Genomic DNA, 21,532 nt, shown 5'->3' on the forward strand with positions numbered 1-21,532 from the left:
AGACATTAGGAATGCATACTATCTTGTCAATCACTATAGCTAACTCATTATCATCAAGGTTTAATTTCAACTTCTCTTAGTCATACTCACGATTCCAGAATCCCTAATTCCCAATTCTTAAGCCCTAATTTATTATTTACACATATACCTCCAAGATTATGAATTCCTTTTTGTTTTCTATTCGGGTGTTTTATCAAACACCCTATATGCACATGATATGTAAACCTTTTTCTTATTGAAGGTCATGTGTTGGAATCGGAATGTAACCCATCCAATCATGATTATACCGCAACCATTACATATCATTGATACAACAAATTATATAACCCTAATCATTCACTTAAACAATCAAGAAAATCAAAGAAGGAAAGTCTCAAAGGAAGAATATTATGAACCCTAATTCAGTGACCCAATACCTTCCCAATTCTATTTCAAAAAGCATGTAATTTTCGGGTGTAAACCAATAGAAAGAATAGATATGTACCTTGATGTTTCTTGGAATGCTAGAACGAAGAAGGGAGAATTTGGAATGATATGGAGGAGTGTGTTCGTGAGGGGGTTCGCTGCTGTGTGAGGAGAGAATTTGTAAATTTTGAATGTGGGGGAAAGGGGAAAAAATAATGGGGATATTTAAAAACCTGATCTGATGAGGCGTGCTTAAGCATGGTGGTGGGCGCTTAAGCGCCTTCCTCGAGTTGGGCCTTTGGTTGGTTGGGCCGCGCTTAAGCTTCCTCTCTTGCGCTTAAGCGCGGAGAGGCGGTAAGTCCTGGACATTTCTCTTATCGAGCGCGCTTAAGCCTCCTTTTTAGCGCTTAAGCGCGCTCTACGATTGGAATTTGTAGGCTGGGTGGTGCGCTTAAGCCTCCTGCCTCGCGCTTAAGCTCTCTGAGGCAGAGGCAATGTCTTGTGTTTTTTTTTTATATTTTAGCGCGCTTAAGCTTCCACTTGGGGGCTTAAGCGTGCTCTAGGAATTGGATTTTCTAATCGTGGAGCACGCTTAAGCTCGATACAGCGCGCTTAAGCGTGCTAAGGCCGAGAGAAGCTTTGATTTATGGGGCTTAAGCGTCCTTTAGGGGCTTAAGCCCTCAATACTTAGAAAAAAATTTGTTTTTATCTACTCTCCTATGCTCTTTTCTCTCTTTATTCTTCCCACTTATATAATAGTATACACAGTATATGAATAAACAAGAATAGCGTACCTGTGTATGCTCCATTCCCACTTACACCTGCACTTTATCTCAACAAAAATTGGTCATAAACCTACATGTTTTTATTTTTCTATGACTAAGAACTAAAATTTAAACTTACCTAAACTAAAAACTGAAATTGAAACTATACTAATCAATTTAAATTTCTGAATTTAAAATATTGAAAGCTTAATAACTGGGTTGCCTCCCATAAGCGCTATTTTTACGTCACGAGCTTGACGTACCTCTTTTACATTTCTGCAAGAGCAACGGTGGCCGTTCCTCTGTCAATTTCACCTCCAAGGTATGGTTTTAATCGCTGCCCATTCACCTTGAAACTTCAGTCAGAATCAAGTGGACTAATTTCCACTGTACCATAAGGACGCATTTCTTTAACTAGAAACGGTCCTGACCACCTTGATTTGAGCTTTCCCGGAAAAAGTCTCAACCGGGAATTATATAGCAGAACTTGTTATCCAACCTTGAAGTCTCTGCCCAATATTTTTCTGTCATGCTACTTCTTGGTTTTCTCTTTATACAGACTAGCACTTTCATACGCTGACAATCTGAATTCATCTAATTCATCCAACTGTAACAGTCTCTTTTCGCTTGCTGCCTTTGTATCAAAGTTTAAGAACTTCACAGCCCACAAAGCCTTGTGTTCCATCTCCACCGGCAAGTGACATGCTTTTCCGAACAACATTTGAAATGGTGACATTCCTATTGGTGTCTTGAACGCAGTCCGGTATGCCCATAATGCATCATCAAGTTTGCGAGCCCAGTCTTTCCGGGAGCTTCCCACTATTTTCTCAAGGATACGCTTCAGTTCCCGGTTTGATATCTCCACTTGCCCATTGGTTTGTGGATGATATGGTGTGGCAATGCGGTGTCTGATGCTGTATTTTGCAAGCACATATTCAACTTGCCTGTTGCAGAAATGTGTGCCTCCATCACTGATCATTGCTCTTGGTATTCCATACCTCACGAAGATGTTTTTCTTGATGAAGTTGATCACGACTCTAGAATCATTGGTAGGCAAAGCAACGACTTCCACCCATTTAGAGAAGTAATCCACTGCCACCAAGATATATTTATTCTCGTATGAAGTGGGGAAAGGCCCCATGAAGTCAATGCCCCAAACGTCGAAGATTTCTACTTCCATGATGTTGTTAAGTGGCATTTCATGTCTCCTTGATATGTTCCCCGTTCTTTGGCAGCGGTAACAAGATTCCACAAATTTCCTTGCATCTTTATAAAGCGTGGGCCAATAGAATCCACTCATAAGAACTTTTGCAGCTGTCCTTTCTCCGGCGAAGTGGCCTCCGTAGTCTGAACCGTGACAGTGCCATAGAACATCTTTCATCTCTTCTTCAGGGATGCATCTTCTGATGACTCCATCAGAACATGTGTAGAATAAGAATGGTTCATCCCACAAGTATCTTTTCACATCACGCAGAAACTTTTTGCGTTGTTGCCATGAAAAATCTTTAGGAATTGTCCTAGCTGCTTTGAAATTTGCAAAATCTGCAAACCATGGTAGAGTGTCAATCGCAAGAGCTTGCTCCTTCAGAAACCGTGGCAATATGCTGACTGAGAGGACTTGTTCATATGGAAACTCATCTCTGATTATCAATTCTGAACTGTCTTGAAGTTCTTTCTCTTGAAGTCTAGAGAGATGATCAGCTACCTGGTTCTCTACTCCCTTCTTGTCTCTAATTTCTATCTCAAATTCTTGAAGTAGAAGCATCCACCTAAGTAGTCTTGGCTTCACATCCTGTTTAGTCAATAAGTATTTCAAGGCAGTATGATCAGTATATACAATAACTTTAGATCCTAGCAAATAGGTTCTAAATTTATCAAAAGGATATATAACAGCTAGCAATTATTTCTCAGTAGTAGTGTAATTCATCTGTGCCTCATTCAGAATTTTACTAGCATATTATATAACATGCAAAAGTTTATCTTTTCTTTGACCTAAGACTGCACCTATAACATAATCACTAGCATCACACATTAATTCAAAAGGTAATTCAAAATTCGGTGAAGTGATAATAGGTGCGGTAGTCAGTTTTTCTTTCAAAAAATTAAAAGAACTCAAACAATCATTGTCGAAGTTGAACTCTTCTTCTTTGGCCAATAGTTTGCAGAGGGTTTTGGCTATCTTTGAGAAATCTCTGATGAAGCGCCGATAGAAACCTGCATGTCCAAGAAAACTACACACATTACAGGGAGGGGGAAGTTTTTCTATAAGTGAGATATTTGCTCTATCAACTTCAATCCCCTTCTCAGAGATCTTATGGCCTAAGACTATTCCATCTCTTACCATAAAGTGACATTTTTTCCCAGTTGAGTACTAAATTACTCTCTTAGCATCTCTGCAAAACACAAGCTAAATTAGTCAAGCAAATATCAAAAGATGAACCGAAGACAGAAAAATCATCCATAAATATTTCAAATTTTTTTTCAATCATATCAGAGAATATGGGCAGCATACACCTTTGAAATGTGGCAGGTGCATTGCACAACCCGAAGGGCAAACATCTGTAAACAAACACACCGTAAGGATAGGTGAAAGCTGTCTTTTCTTGATCTTCTGGAGCAACTGCTATCTGATTATATCCAGAATAGCCGTCAAGGAAACAATAAAATGAATGGTTTGCTAGTCTCTCCAACATTTGATCTAAGAATGGTAGAGGAAAATGATCTTTCCTTGTAGCGGCATTAAGTCTCCTGTAGTCGACGCACATTCTCCAGCCGATAATAGTTCTTGTAGGAATCAACTCATTATTTTCATTACGTACCACTGTGATCCCACCTTTCTTTGGAACAGTTTGTACCGGACTCACCAATGCACTATCAGAAATTGGAAAGATTATACCAGCATCCAAGAGCTTCACGACTTCTTTTCTCACAACTTCTTTCATAGTTGGATTCAATCTTCTTTGTGGTTGTCTGACTGGTTTCACATCATTCTCCATCAATATTTTATGAGTGCAAAAAGATGGGTTTATTCCTTTCAAGTCTGTAATAGACCATCCTATAGCTGTTTTGTTCTCTCTCAACACTTTCAGTAATTCTTCTTCTTCAGCGGTTGATAAATTTACATTGATAATCACCGGTTATGTCTTGCTTTCTCCAAGAAATGCATATTTCAAAGTAGGAGGAAGCTCTTTCAATTAAACTTTTGGTGCTCCTTTAGTAACATCATCAACCTTCTTTTCTAGCTTTTCAACCTCTTGTTCTCCTTCTGTTGCTTCAGTTGTATTTTGTCGTAGTTCTTCTTCTAATGACTCCAATTCCATCAGTGGTTGGAGTATTTCATCGACTGTTTCTAACACTGCATCGTTGATTATATCAATCTTGAAGAAATCTCCTCCGTTGAAAGGATGTTTCATAGATTCAAGAACATCAATCGTTATGATTTTATCATGAACCTGTAACATCAACTTGCCCTGCTCCACATCAATCATAGCCCTTGCAGTAGCTAAGAAGGGTCTTCCCAACAGTAAGGGGATTTCCGCATCCTCTTCCATGTCTAAGATGACAAAGTTTGCAGGGAATATGAATTTACCAATCTTCACCAAGACATCTTCAATAACTCCATCTGGCCTCCTGATATATCTGTCAGCTAACTGTAATGAAACTTTAGTCGGCTCCAGTTCATGAATACCCAGGGCCTTGCAGATGGATAATGGCATAAGATTAATACTAGCTCTAAAGTCACATAACGCCTTTCCCACATCAATGTTGCCAATTTCTATGAGAATGCTGAAACTTCCAGGATCTTTGAGTTTTGGAGGAAACTTTTCTGAATTATAGCACTGCACTCTTCTGTCAAAGTCACGGTCTCACATTCTTTCAGTTTACGCTTTCTTGATAGAAGATCTTTCATGAACTTTGCGTAATTTGGCATGTTCTCCAAGGCTTCAACAAATGGAATATTGATCTGTAGATTCTTGAAAATGTCAAGGAACTTGGAATACTGCTATTTTTTGATTTCCTCACTGAACCTCTGCGGATATGGAATCTTTGCTTAAGGTGAGAGCTCCAATGGCTTTTCTTGTCTTTCTTGAGCTTTCTTTTTCTCCCATTTGAACTCTTCTTTTCAGGAACAATTTTCTCTGCAACAGGTTCTTTGTCAACTTCCTTCTCTTTTACCTCTTCAATTGCAGGTTCATCAGCTTTCTTTTTCTCTACTGAAGGCTTGATCACAGGTTCAATTACTATTCCACTTCTAGTGGTAATGGCCTTGCAGTGTGCATTTGGGTTAACATCTGTGTTACTTGGAAATGTGCCTTAAGCCCTTTCATTGAACTGTCTTGACAATTGACCGATCTGAGTTTCTAGATTCTGGATAGAGGCTTCTTGATTCCGGAATGAGGCCCTGGTCTCTTGCATAAAGGCTGAAGTGTCTTCTCTGAAAGCATTGGTACTTTGAACGTAGTCTGATGTGGTCTTCGATAGTTGTGCAAAGGCCTTCTCCCATTCTGATTGTTGTGGAGGTTGTTGTTGCACTGGCATAGAAGGATTCAACTGATGGTTCGAACTGTAACTAAATCCTGGGTGTTGATTTTGATTTTTATTTCTCCACCCTTGATTCTGGTTATTGCCGTATTGGTTCCTCCCTGGATTATATGGAGCTTTTTGATCGTGTCAAATTCCATTAACATCTGCAGTTTCGGGTGCCCTGCAGTCTTCAGTAGCATGAGCACCTGCACAAATATCACAAATAATAGAAGGAGTATTAACAGAAGCTACTGGAGTATTAATAGAAGAAACTTGAAATTCAGAAAATTGCTTTATGAGAGCATCTAGCTGTTGTTGCTGTTTCTTATTGGATTGTAAAATTTGCTCATTCTGAGCCAAGATGGCATCATAGCCATCAAGCTTCATAATCCCCGCTCTTCTCTGTGGTACTGGAGCATTATCGTACTCCTGAGAGGCTAGAGATTCTAGTAATTCTAAAGCTTCATCTGGAGTTTTTGTTTTTAAGGACCCTCCTGATGCAACATTCACCAATATTCTTGTGTTGGATGTCATTCCTTGGAAGAAAGTTCTCGCTTTCTCCCAGGCTTCAATGCCATGTTGGGGACACTTCCTGAGTAGTCATTTGAATCTTTCCCATGCTTCATATAGAGATTCACTTTCTTTTTGTTCAAAAGAAGTGATATCTGCCTTGAGCTTTGCCATTTTCGAAGATGAGAATTTTTTTTCTAAAAATTTGGTTGCCAAGTCGTCCCAGTTGGTGATGCTTCCTTGAGGTAATGATTGCAACCATCCTCTTGCTTCGTCTTTAAGTGAACAAGGGAACAATCTGAGCAAAATAGCATCCTGAGACACCTCATTCATCTTCAAGGTATCACAGTATAGCAAGAAGTTTTCCAGATGGATGTAAGGGTCTTCCGTGCTTCCTCCGGCAAACTGGTCTTTTTGAATCAGTTGAAATAATGCAGGCTTGAGTTCAAAGTTGTTAGCATCCACGTTTGGTCTGACAATGCTCGCCGTCTGTGGAACTCGAGCAGGAGTCATGTAATCTCCCAATGTTCTCGAAGGTGGTGGAGGTACATTGTTGTCTCCCATTGCTTCTTCTCTTGGTTCTGTTGAGCTTGAAGCTTCTTTCTCTTGCTGTCTTCTTTCTTTAGCAAGTTTTCTGTTTCTTTTTGCTGTTTTCTCTATCTCTGGGTCGAATAGCAAGGAATCAGTGTCAACGGTACCTCGCATAAACCAGAAAACAGATTATGAAAATAAAAATTAAACTGAACTTAAATAACAGAAAATAAGGTCCAATCTAAAGAATTAATAGCTACTATTAATGTTGAAATAGTAATCCCCGGCAACGGCGCCAAAAACTTGTTGCTACTCACGGCAAGTGCACCGATCGTACAAGTAATATAATGATTGAATAAGAGATCGTTCCCACGAGGATTATACTCAAGCACTAATTCACTATCACAAATTTAGTTGGACTATCGAAATTATATTTGGAAACAAAATTTGAATTGCAAAATTAAAATATTAATGTTAAACTAATTACTCGCAAGAATTAAAGACAAGAAAGTAAAGATTTGAATAAACTGATAAAATAAAAACGTAGCTAGGGTTTCGATTTCCTTCAATCTCTTTACTATGTTTGAAGTCCTTCTTTACGTTAATCGTACCTTAGTATCAATCTAATTAATTCTTTCGCATGTTATTAGAGCTCAATCCCTTGTTACCCTAAAACCTTTACAATCTTGAAAGAACCCTAGTTACCGAGTTATTCTCCAAGAATGCAAGCATTAAGTTCAAGAATCTTAAAGATTACGCAAACCCTATGTCTATCCCTAGAATCATAACGTTTACGATGAAGTTATCAGATATGGATCACACACCAACATTCTTATTATCATGCATTTACCTATGATCAATATATAAGATTCAAGCCTATAAAGAGCATTAAAAATAGATAACTTCATTCATGATATAAAGGAAAAGTAACATAGCGAATTGTACAAAACATAATAAAAATCTTGAATTCCATCTAACCCTAACTACTTAAAGAACTGCCATACATAGCAAAATCAAGAACAAAAGATAATATAAAAGCTCCCCCAAACTCCATAGGTGATTGGTGAATCTTCAATATCTCCATAGGTGAGTAACATAGCCGCTCACGAACATGAATCGATGAATCTTCTGCGTTCCCTCTGCCTCCAAGCACCAAGAATTATGTTGCGATGTGAAAAACTATCTAATTCTGGTCCCCAATGGTGTTTTTATTGGCCAAGAGTCCGTATCTCAGTGGAATACTTGAATGGGCCTAAGTTGGATCTTTCGGGGCACTTAAGCTTGCTTCACGCGCTTAAGCCCCCTAGGACGGTGATTGCAGAGTTCGCGTTGCGCGCTGGAGGGAGCTTAAGCGCGCTCCTCGACTTGAAGCTTTCTTCTGGCAGCGCGCTTAAGCCCTGAGTTGGGGGCTTAAGCGCCCAGAGGCAGTGGCCTTTGCATTTTTAGGGAGCTTAAACTTCGAAATGGGGCTTAAGCTCCCTCTTCTAACAACTTGATAAGATCTTCAATCTTCTTGTTTTCACCTTGATCCATCATCTTTTCTGATTTGATCTCCCTTTATCCAAATCTTCATATTTGAATCCATTTGTCATCAAATCCCTTAAAAATAGCAAATATATTATTTAATTAATTCATAATCAGATAATGTTCATGATTTTATGTTAAAACCCTAGTTTTTGACTTGTTCAACTAGATAATTCATATTATTTTAGTCTATTAAACAAGATAAACTAAAAGTTTATCACCTCACCAAAATATCTGGCCCTATAGGTCGCAATATTGGTTAATACGATATGGCATAACATGAAATCGACCAACTCGAACTGATGTGTGTCGGTGTCGCGGGTCGACATGAAAAATTTAATAATTTTTTTTTAAAAAAAAAAACCTAAAGTAGACAAGTAAACTATATAATTCCTATAAAGTAAAATGGATAAATAGTTAAAATAAAAAAAAATCTCCGAAGTCCCCAAAATTCCCACAGTTAGCATAAATTGTCATCAACCTAATAAAAAAAAAAATCAACAATCTCTTAAATAATCCAAATTGGAATATTACAAATATCATTAACTTCACAATTTCATATTATCATCATCAACCCCATGGCTAGTACAAAGTACAATCTCATCAAAATAAAAATTAAATAATGAAGATCTAAATTGATCTCAAATTCCATTAAGCACTAGTTTGTGAATCATGTTCATTTCTTGATTGCTTCACCACACAAGCCTCCATCATGTCATTAGTCAAATCATCCATAGGTATAATTTCATCATCTACTATAAAGAAAGTATTAAAAATAGTTAGAGCAAAATATTTTAAAGCCAAAAACTCATCTACAACCATAAATAAGACAAAAGTATTACAGTGGCTCCATACAACTAATTTTTAGTGCAAATTAAAGTCTTCATTACATCATGTGTGAAAGAACTTCTATACTGGTCAAGAACTATTGCCCCAACACTGAAAGCATTTTCAAAAGCAACACTAGAGATGAATATGCTAAATATATCTTTGGCCATTGAAGCAACTTGTGAATGCCTGAATTGATTACCCTTAAAATATGTTAATACATCTCATTTGAGTTTTGCATCAAGTCTTGACTCCTCAGTATACAACTTAAGTTGTGACTTTAAGGGGTCATACTATATATCGAGACATTGGGGTCATACTTCCACACCAAAGTTAATAAAACACTACCTTATGCCTATGGAGATCGCTACAAATTTCTTATCCCAAGATGGATTTTTTTATGATAAATCATATTGAAAATCCTTATGCCTTTCTTATTATAGAACAAATTTTTTAGTTCTCTTTCAATCATAGAAAAATGAACATACCACGAAAAAATCTCAACATAACACAACATAACACAACAAAAGTTGTACCTTCTACCATAAATTTCAAATCCTAGAACCCATCTTTTACCATATCAAAATATACATTGTTGATGAAAACCTAATCTAGATAAATATAATATAAATACTAAGCCCACATTAAAAGCCTTGTATATGAAGAAAGACTCCAAAATTAACAAAGGCTGCTTGCCACGATTGCCTTCACCTCCAAAAAAAAAAAAAGCTCATTAAATGCTATATTTGCTGTTACATATCAGCAAGCTTCTTAGTAAAACTTAATCAGTAAGAATACTTCACCTGTAAGGACCTTTTGCAAACATTATCTCTAAGCCACCCACAAGGACCAATGAAGATAGTTTACCGCCTCACAATTTGCTACCAACTTTGAGAGCATCTCTCCACCAAACTGGCCATCTCTCCACTATAAATGCATGTGTTAATCAAAAGGTAGATATCTTCTTTTACATAATAAACCTGCTTGAACCAAATCTGATCTGAGCGTCGGAGTGTCTTGCAGGTACACCCCCACCTTGTTCCAGTGAAGACCCATGGATTAAAGCTGCACCAAATCATTTGGGGACATTTGTGTAAAGAAAAATCACATGATCAACCCATATTTAAATATTTTGATCAAAACCCAAATACAAACACTAGAATAGAAAGTAACATGTTGATATTATATTAATAACATGTTGATACTATATTAATGTGCTTTACATCTTGTTCGGGTTGATTATCATACAAGTCAGATTAATTACTCATAAAGAATGATTAAAGTATTAACTAGTTGTGGTCTACTCTAGTTCCCATAATTTTGTATCCTTTAAAAAAAATTACAAAACTGAAATATTATTTTATTTATAAATCCACACACGCTATACTGAGTATAGCTTATTATTTTTCAAAGTTTTAATAAGAAAAAATGTAAGAACTCTTAATAACCATAACCACACCAGTGGGAATACAAGTATTGCTTCACATATTGCTTGGTTAGTATGATGCAGAAAATTATCTATATATTGCTTCGAGCCAAAACAAAGCAAAAAAGAAAGAAAACACAAACACACATTTCACACTGTCTTTTCAACTTATTTTTGTCTTAAGCCTCTAAGTATACCCTCTAATTATACAAGGGAAAAAGATGTTAAATCCAAGCTAAAAATTCATTGAGATAGTTACTGCCTATCTGCTTGAATAAAAGTAAAATACGAAAAACTTGATAAGAAGTTTTAAATACACAGTTTTTTTTCATGAGTTTCTAGGTTGGGTTACGAAAACAAGACCCAGTTAGAATAATGGTAATATAATCTAACCGAGCATATAACTCTGTTGTTGTTGTGCATAAGCTGCATCGGGAAAAATTGCATAAACTTGTACCAAGCATCAAATGCATCTAAGCATTAAGAATTTCCCCTCGCCTGTGCTCTAATTACAACACTTCTCTTGCTTAATTTTTTCCGTAATAATTTCAGCCCTCTCACTAGAGGTGTTAACGGGTCGAGCTGAGCCGAGCTTTGGTTTTAAAAGGCTAAGCTGTGTTTAAATCTGTCGGCCTTACCAAGCCTGTTACCTGTTATGAATATAATTATCGGCATGTGGCCTGCCTTATTTACAAAAAATAAAAGCCTGATTTAGCCTGTTAAAAAAAATAAGACAACAAAAATTTATCCAAACAGAATATACAATCAACAATACTAGTAATTCCATAAATATTCATAAATTCAATGTATATTCAAACAACATAATATAGAACAAAATCATTCAAAATGTCTGTTTAACTAATAAAATAGGGGTGAAATGGATTGAGAGGAGAGAGAGAGAGCTATTACAAATAATATAAAAAATAAAAATAAAAATTAATATACTAGGCCAACCTGAGAGACTCCAAGGCCGAACTTTTAAATTGGAGCCTGAGGCCTTTTTACTAAACGAGTTTTTATACAAGTCCAAGTCTGATTCCAACAACCAATATTAGGCATGTAAGCTCAGGCCTTCACGAGTCGAGCCAAAGATCCCTTAAAGACCCCTGGCTCGTTTATCATCCCTACCTCTCAGCTTCCTGTGCAGCCACTTGCTTACCTTCAATTGCATCAATTTTTACCTGTATAACACGTACATGCAATCAGAAACAGGTTGAGATTATACGTGTTTAAATCTTTAAATGTTCGAAATTAGTTTCCCAAAACCAAAAACGTTTTCTACCTAGAAAATATTAATTAAGGGGAAGGATCCATTTACAATTTTTTTTTATAAATTTTTACAAATTACACTATGTACTCCTGGGGAGAACATAGTGTAACCGAGTGTTCTTTCGAAAAAACATAGTATAGTTTATAAGAGTTTGTAAACAAAAAGTTTGTAAATATAACTCTCTCCATTAATTAAAACTTCTAACATTCTATCATTCAAAGAATTTAGAAGAGACAAAAAAAGGCATATAAATTATGTGATTTAAGAATAAAATAAAAAATATATTTATGTCATTTGTTCTAAGGGTTTTATAAGAGTTATGTTATAAGAAAAATGATTGTGTTATGTCATAGAGATTCGTTTTGCGTGCCAAAGTTTTTTTTTTTTTGCTACGGACCCCATTGTGATCATATTAAATGATAGATAATAAACCCTTGTTCTAAACCATTATACAATCAGTTGGAACCCGCAATTCGACACAACACACATTATTTTGTCGGATCATGTCACGAATAAACTCGCTCATTATGACACATTTTGCCACATCTGTCTAGCTTTACTACAACAATTTATTAAATTAATTTATTGATCTTTATATCAATGACTATTTCATAACTCTAATATTAACTTCAAATTATGAATTTTGTCTTCATGAACTTATAATCATTTCAAAGTAAAATAGTGTTATAATTTGTTAAAAAATAAAATATGACAATACATTTATTTTGAAAATAAAATACTTGCGTCACTATCTAATGTACTTTCGAAAATCTAATTTTTCTAAAATTTTGTTTTGTAAGCAATTTATATGTCAAAATGTCATCTAAAAATATCATCACGATTGTGGTATTCTTAAATTCCCACAAAGTGGGAAAATTTTACATTATTTTATGAAAAAAATTAACTCTCCCTCAATAATTCGTAGACCACGCCGCTTTTCCCTTTCATTCTTCTCTCTCTAAAGTCCAAAGTTTGGATTTGTGGAATCTCAACGTAGGCTCCTCAATCTCCTCCTCTTCTTCTTTCGGTTAATATTTTTGTTTTTTGAAATGTTCAATTTTTTGTTTTGTTGCAGATATCTATTAACATTTTATTTTATGTAGCTCACATTCTCAGTAATATATTACAATCAATCAAATATAGTATCAGTAAAATTGATCCAATATTTTCAAAAATATTTTAGCCTATCAAATAATTTTTTGTTAATATTCTCAAAAAATTCACTTTTCCACCATATTTCTTGATAAAAATAATTTTCTCCTCTATCAAATACTCAATAAATTCTTACTAAGTTCACTTTCGTCTGTATAAATATTGTTCTCTTCAAAGAATGGAATGATAGTTGTTCGGTCACATCAAAAAATGATCAAAGTTTCAGTCTCTTGCAGTTTAAGAATTATGAACAGGTGAGTACATGAACCATGCGTTGACCATCCCAATCCCAAAGATAATGTGAACGAAGAAAAATAGATAGCTCTAGTAACGAAAAATAAAAGGCATAGACGGTAACAGGTATATTGGTATTATCATAATAGTCATATGCATTGTTCTTGCTAATGCACGCTACCGTTCACGGAGTGTCATCATTTCTGGTTAGATTTAATTACAAACATGCGAAAAAGATGGCAACGAAAAAATCAACCACCGAAATTGACCACTTCAATCATAAACTAGAATCCAAATTTTAGACATACTTGCCAATTGCCATGTGCAGGGAAATTTTATTTTCGCCTCATCATGAAAAATCTTGGATCCGCCCACATTCAAAACGAATTCATGTCGATTTCACCTTGCGTGCAACGTGGAACTTAAGAGAACAGCAAAAATATTGGTAATGTGTGAACTAAAGCCACTTGAGTGGTTCAAAGATCTTAACTTATTTTTTTTCTTAATAAATAAAACTCCAAAAATGACAACGATTCATGCATAGCAAATTAGCAATGCTAATTAAAAGGATGAAAAAGCATACCAAAAAAAAAAGGATGAAAAAAAAATTACTTTTCCACTTTTAGGGGCTTGTGGTATCTGTAATTAATACGCTAGTAATTATGGATATGCGTTATTAATGTATTTTTATTTCTAATTCACATACACATATAGGAAATGACAACAATGTTAAGTGTTACTTTTAAACATAGAAATACATAAATGTGCGTTTCTTCCTGCATCTCTCCTCACATATCACTAAATGCTATGTTATAATGAATAGAAACTCAGCGAAACATATTTTTATAAAAGTTCTTATTATAAAAAAAAAAGTTTTTTGTTATAATAAATTAAAAAAATTAAAAGCTAAAAGTTTCAAAAAGAAGCTTTTTTTAAGATATATATTAATTTTTTAGAATTTTATATTTATTTTTTAATTTTACCCTTATTCTAAATTTATATTTATCAATTTTATTCTTTATACTAATAATTCATCCCAATAAAAAATTATTTCATCTTCAATCCTTCAAAACTCATCAGAACAGCTTTACATAATCATCAAATAGCTATTAACTTTATTTTTTAAGCTCTTGTTTTTAACTTTAACTTAAAAATAATTTTTAGCTTTAACTTAAAAATAATTTTTAGCTTAATATGCAGCGATTTTTTTATTTTCATTTTTTAGTAACTCGCTATACGTCTTACCAGATAAGCATCAGCATACAGAGAAAAGCAAGAAAGCGAATGAGAATGAGAAGTGAGAAAATGATTGTATATTCATCAACTGAACTGAAAAGTATGAGATCAAAAGTTATATACATAAGTAATTAGCTAACAAGTTTCAAACAAACTGGTAACTGAACATAACAAACTCAATTCAACTACACTAACTAGCTTTAGTGGTTAAGTTATCTTTATCTTATAAGTTAACTTCAGTCTCCTGATGGGCTGAATCCATTGAGTTTTGATGGGCCAAGTCTATTGGGCTCAGTAACACCCCCCCACAAGTTGGGCTGTGTACATAAAGAAGCCCAAGCTTGCAAAGAAGAGAGTTGAGTGAAGAAGGCAAAATGGCCTTAGTAAAAATATCTGCGAGCTGGTCAACGGTGGAAATGGGAAGAAGATGCAGAAGGCCAGCTTGAATCTTCTCTCGAATGATGTGACAGTCTAGTTCGATGTGTTTCGAACGTTCGTGGAAATCCATATTGTGAGAGAGGTAGATGGAAGAACGATTGTCGCAAAACACATGCACTGGTTTGTCTTGTGGGAAGCTGAAGTTGCGAAGAATAAATGAGAGCCATTGTAGCTCACATGTAATGGCAGTTAAGGCATGATATTCAGCTTCAGTGGAGGAGCGAGACATTGTAGTTTGCTTCTTGGATCTGTAAGAGATGAGGGAGGAACCAAGAAACACAGACAAGCCCGTAATAGTTTGATAGGTGTTAGGGCAACAAGCTGAGAAGAAGATGCCTTTAGCAGGTGACCCCTTTAGATATCTCTACACACGATGAGCAGCAACAAGGTGGGTATCAGTGGTAGCGGCCAAATACTGACTAAGTTACTGAACACTAAGGTGGTGTTTGGTTGGGGAGAAGTAAAAATTTTGATGGGTAAGTGTATATGGATATCTGTCTTCACCACGTTTGGTTGGGGATTTTCAGTAGATTTTCCCATCTAACTCACTTGGCTAGAAAACGAGAAAGAGGACCAAAAACTGGAGAAATGCACTGTTCAGAAATCGTTTGAAGATGTGGAATTGTTGTTCAAAATCGGATAAATGAAAAAGGTGATGAAATGTTGGTCAAGTTTACCCCTGCTTCAGTTTACTGCGTAAGAAAAAAAAAAGTTCTGGAGAGCATTTACTGCGTTTGGAGCTACTCAAGGTATTTTATTTCTACTTTCATTTTGATTTGAGAAAATACTGAGTTTCAATTCTTGTAGGTTTTTCACTTTCCGTGTAGATTTGTTAATCTTGAATGCTGGTTTGTGCGAGTGAAATGGGTGTGGTAGAGAATGAGAACGAAGAACCCAATATGAAGAGAGCAAAACAGAGTGATTATGTAAATTTCATTCTGTTTTGTTAATCTTAAATTTCATTCTGTAAACCCAATATGCTGGTTTGTGCGATGGAAAACCTTGCTGGTTTTTTCGAGGATATTTTTGTAAATTTCGTTAAATTTTCCCATCAATATTTTATCTTCAACCAAACACACATTCAGAAATATAATTCTATTTTCCTGGTAAAATTTTGCCCAACCAAACAACTTTTTTACAACTTTTTTACAACTTTCCTATCTAAGTCACTTTTCCTCCAGATATCTAGTATTTACATTTCCCTAGTATTAAAAAATTTCTCCCCAACCAAACACTACCTAAAGCTAATATCAGGTTGAGTGGTTGTAAGGTACAATACACGCCCAAGAAACCTGCGATAAGATGAAGCATCATCCAAAGGTTGTCCATAGTCACGCCGCAGCTTGAGAGACAGATCCATGGGTGTGGTGGCAGATTTACAAGCCAGTAAACTAGTGTTAGAGAGTAATTCAAGGGTGTATTTTCGCTGGCTAATAACAATTCCTTTTGAGGATCGAGACACTTCAAGTCCCAAAAAGCATATGAGCTTCCCTAAGTCTTTGATTTTAAATCTGCCATCTAAAAGTGATTTTACCTTTTTAATTTCATCCATATTTTCCCCAACAAAGACGATGTCATCTACATAAACAAGCATAGAAGTGAAAAAGGAACTATGTTGTCAAGTGAATAGAGAAAAATCAGCTTGGGACTGAGTATAGCCAAGAGACAACAAGGCAACTAAAAGCTTTGAGTACCATTGCATGTTTGCTTGTTTGAGGCCATAAAGGGACTTACGGAGCTTGAAACCATAGAGGGGTCAGAGCAAGGAATGCCAGGTGGTAAAGTCATATAAACTTCCTCATTTAAATCACCATGGAGAAAAGCATTGTTCACATCAAGTTGCTCCATAAACTAGTTCTTAGATGAAGCAATAGAGATATGCAAACAATAGTGAGCTTATCCACTGGACTGAAAGTTTCAAGGTAATCTATCCCCTCTGTTTGAGTGTGCCCTTTGGCTACAAGGCTAGCCTAGTATCTTTTAATTGAACCATCTACATTGTATTTGATCTTGTATAGCCACTCACATCCCACTGCTCTTTTGCCAGGAGAAAGGGAACAACACTCTAAGTGTTATTTTTGTAACATCCACGTCTCGAGCCGGTTCAATTAACATACATATGATAAAAACAGAAACAACGGAAGACTTAACTTATGAAAATGAGAGCTAGCTTTTTCTTTTTAAATTCTTATGCGACGTAAACGAAAAACGGACATAGTAACCTCTGTAAATCGGACAACTGGGGATTTTCCAATCCCACTCTCAGAGTTTCTGATAGACAGTTTAAACAATATTTATATCCAGAAGTACCAGTCATGCAATTATAATCAGATACCCATCCATGGCGCATGCAGAAACTGGCTCCGTGCCACTAATCTAACAGCATGCAATCCATTACATAAACATAACTGAATACTACATCATCATATAACGTGCCTGAATACTCAAATGTACATGCATCAAACTGACAGACATGTACAAAACATATGCAGGCCATATACAAAATAAATGATCTAACATCATGATCCACAAAATACTGAGATACTAAATGAAAGCACTATACTCCAAAATAGAAGTAGCCTACAGCTACTCAAAATCCAATCCGTCCAAAATCCTCAATCGCGGGTCGCGTCCCTGACTAGAGAGGTCTCACCAGGGATCTGGGCACCTGAAATATGGCCCCAACGAGGGGTGAGATTACAAATCTCAATAAGCTCCAGGTTTATAGAGAATTCTCCATACCCCTGGCTCACTCCTGCATGAAAGTCAGATACAGAGTATACAAATACAACATATAGCAGATATCATAACAGAACAGAGCATATATCCATATCATATTGGAGGTGTGCGCCGTCATTCTCAAGGGAGGACCCCAAGCAGAAATCAACGCACGTATTCCCAAGGGAGGACCCCAAGCGAAACCAAAGCATGTGTTCCCAAGGGAGGACCCCAAGCGGAACCAAAGCATGTCAGAGGTGTACATCATCAATCTCAGGGAAACCCCAAGAAGACATCAGTGTACCATACATCAATACAGGAATCATATTAGAACAAGTCATATCATATTATCAAATAGCTCTATATGAATGCATCTATACAAAGCATCAAAACAACAGTCATACAGTCCAACCATAGTTCCTCAACCATGGTGGAGCACTCAAGTAGGAAAAGACTCCTTAAACATAGAGCTTACCTCTTGAAGCTTTATCAATATGCTTACTTATGGCACAAGTTACTTTTATATCTTCAAGAGATTCCGATCCTTTTCAGTCCCTAAGTACACCTAGAGCAAGAATCCACAATTACAAATTAATAAAATGCAATCATGCTTAGATTTCACATAAGGCATACATTTTATCGCTTTTTTTCGTTTCTTTCAATAAAATGTAATTGTTAACCCCATTAATATCCCACTATTGAGCTTAATTATTAAAAAATGAAATTATTTTGTGTATAAATAGGATATGCGTTACTGGTTCTTTTCATTTGGTAATTAGCTTTTGTGCATATGTTTCTTCTCTTCTCTGTCTATTTATCTTCTTCATCTTATCAAGTTGTTATTCTATTAGATGAACATGTAATATTTTTCATTTTTTTGTAGCACTATTGTAGAGTAAAGCTGACGGGATGATTTGAAATCACTAGAATATATATTTCTTTACTTCCTCAGAGGAAGTTATGCTCATGTTTCAGGGATATTTTTTTATAGTTTTTCAGGGATATTTTTTTTATAGTTTTTTCTCATTTTATGCTTATGTTTCAGGGTTATCAATGAGGGAAACGCGAAAAATGCATAATGGTGAAAAATTAAAAGATCAAGGCTTTATAATAGTGAAAGCAAACAATCTACCATAAAATCAACATCATCAACGAAATTAAGGTTAAGAAGAAGAAGAACGGTTTGTGAGATATTAGATGGAAGAAGAAGATATGGGTTACTCTCTTCTAGTTTTTCAATTTTGATTTTTTTTATTTGTTATTTCAATTGCATATGTTTCGAATCAAAGACCCCGAAGTGAGCCTAGATTTTTATTCTCGCGTTTTGGGCATGTTCATTCGAAAAGCCACCTAGGAACGGTTTGTGAGTATATTAGATGGAAGAAGAAGATATGTGTTACTCTCTTTTAGTTTTTCAATTTTGATTTTTTTTATTTGTTATTTCAATTGCATATGTTTTGAATCAAAGACCCCAAAGTGAGCCTTGATTTTTATTCTCGCGTTTTGGGCATGTTCATTCGAAAAGCCACCTAGGCATGCCTTCTCAAACCATAGAATCTTTTGTAGCTTCTGATTGTACACCCAAATTATACGAGATTCATTACATTTATTTTACTAATAATAATTGCTAATCTCTTTCATTATATTTTTTTATATGTTTAATAAGATTAAAACTAAAATGATACGTTTTTAATTTTTTATAGTCATTTTAATATGTTCCTCTTGCTTACACTACAATTCGAGTTGTTTACTTTGTTATGTTAATCAATTATCGTTAATGTAGATAGCACCCCATTTATGGTATATGCTACTTACAAACAGATTTTTATGGTATATGTTACCTACAAACAGATTTTAAAACACGCACAGTCATAACTTTCTTGGAGATGTAACTCATAGCGAGTGCTATATTAGCACTCATTACGTAAATTAATGATGTAACATGTTTAATTTGAAAAATAAGAGGGGCCATTTTATTATTATGTTTATTGGGATTAATTAATTTTTTGGGTCTAAAAAAGAACAAAAATGCAGCAATTATACCATTACACGTTCTGCATTAGTAATTGCAGCAACTATATCACTATACGTTCTGCATTTTTTAAATTATTTTTTGAAAAAAGATTTTTTAATATTCATTTTCTAAAATAATCAGTATATGAATAGTTTCTGAGAAGTGATTAGTTGTTATCTAAGTGACGTGACCTTTAGCTTTTCCATGAAAAGCGCACCATCTTCGATGCAAATATATTATGTCATTGTGCTTAATTATTATATCAATTAGTAAACTTTTCAAATTTGAAATTAAAATAATTTGATAAGTGTGAAGTGAAAAGAATTTGAAGTTGGTATAGATGGGAAAAGAATTTAACATCTTTTAGTATGAGACAACTGTATTAAACTTCCACTATTTTTTACATGAGAATTGTTAACCGTCATTTTAAAAAACATTGAATACTTTTTTTCATATTTATCGAAAAACCAAAAGACCTAAAGAAAAGAGTTCAGCATTAATTAGTGGCAGACATGTGCATTAATATTTCACTTCTTTTTTATCAATTAAATGAAAAAGAAATTTAAAATTATAAAAATATACTTTAAAATAAAGTAAATTAAAATCTGAACTAAAAATAATGATACAAAAAGGAAAAAAAATTCGTACAAGAAACTTTTTAAAAAGTACTTAAGATAAATATTTTAAATGTATATATATATGTATGTATATAATATAAATTAAAAGAGAAAAACATTATTTTTTAAAAGTACGTATAATTAATTCTATTATCATGTTGAATTTTAAATTTTAAAATTAAATATATTAGAAAGAAATCAAACTTTCATTCTTTTGATGTAAGAGTGTAATTAACACAATTTTCTATGTCGTGAATGATTACCTAGAAGCTATTACTTGGAGAATGTGTACAGACCTCTATGCATGTTTCCCTTTTGTTTGCATAGAAAATTGTTAAGCCTATTAATTTATTATTATGTCTATTGGGAGGAAAAACATTTAATACTTAAAATTTAAAATTTCTAAATTTGAATTTTGAACTTGGGAGGTGGGAAATGATTCAGCATTTAATATTGCCCAATAATTTCTGCGTGGGAAATTATTAAGCATATTAACGATAGTTATTATTATGTTTATTGGGCTTAATTATTATACCTATCAGAATTATTTATAAAACTGGAAAAAAGATATGTATAAAATAAATTTAATTTTAATAAAAAATTATTATTTAAACGAAAAAAATATTTGAAATTATAAAAATATACTTTAAAATAAAGTAAATTAAAATCTGAACTAAAATTAATGATACAAAAAGGAAAAAAATTCGTACAAAAAACTTTTTAAAAAATACTTAAGATAATTATTTTAGATGTATATATATATGTGTGTGTGTGTATATAATATAAATTAAAAGAGAAAAAAATTACTTTTTAAAAGTATGTATAATTAATTCTATTATCATGTTGAATTTTAAATTATAAAATTAAATATATTAGAAAGAAATCAAATTTTCATTTTTTTGATGTAAGAGTGTAATTAACACAATTTTCTATGTCGTGAATGATTATCTAGAAGCTATTACTTGGAGAATGTGTACAAACCTCTATGCATGTTTCCCTTTACTTTTTGCATAGAAAATTGTTAAGCCTATTAATTTATTATTATGTCCACTCGGAGGGAAAATATTTAATACTTAAAATTTAAACTTTCTAAATTTGAATTTTGTACTTAGGAGGTGGGAAAAGATTCAGCATTTAATATTGCCCACTACTTCTATGCATTTATTATTTTTTAAATATGATTATAATAAATGAAATTTCATCTCTAAGATAAAATATAAAAACCTAAATGTGACGATAAGAACCTTTTTTTGGATAAATATAAAAATCTATTGCATGCTGATAGTTAGAGGTGGCAAACAGGGGTCGGCCCGAAAGGCCAGCTCACCAACACTTTTTTAT

At 34.3% G+C, this 21,532-nt stretch overlaps 1 protein-coding gene and 1 non-coding gene across 2 annotated transcripts; one reads left to right on the forward strand and one right to left on the reverse strand.

Moving 5' to 3' along the window:
* Nucleotides 1-4,363: 4,363 nt before the first annotated feature.
* Nucleotides 4,364-5,708, reverse strand: LOC133302273 (uncharacterized). Its single transcript, XM_061502030.1, has 3 exons — nucleotides 5,519-5,708; nucleotides 5,198-5,461; nucleotides 4,364-4,995 (listed from the first exon to the last, which is right to left on the reverse strand). Exons 1-3 carry the CDS (start codon nucleotides 5,706-5,708, stop codon nucleotides 4,364-4,366), a joined length of 1,086 nt encoding a protein of 361 aa, XP_061358014.1.
* A 556-nt stretch (nucleotides 5,709-6,264) lies between these two features.
* LOC133302285 (small nucleolar RNA R71) lies at nucleotides 6,265-6,371 on the forward strand. The gene has a single exon (XR_009750329.1). It is a non-coding gene; the product is annotated as a small nucleolar RNA R71 (small nucleolar RNA).
* The last annotated feature ends 15,161 nt before the right edge of the window (nucleotides 6,372-21,532 follow it).

This window comes from Gastrolobium bilobum, unplaced genomic scaffold (assembly GCF_033153095.1).
Source record: "Gastrolobium bilobum isolate Gb01-03AN ecotype WA unplaced genomic scaffold, APGP_CSIRO_Gbil_v1 utg18713, whole genome shotgun sequence".
Classification (NCBI taxonomy): Eukaryota; Viridiplantae; Streptophyta; class Magnoliopsida; order Fabales; family Fabaceae; genus Gastrolobium; species Gastrolobium bilobum.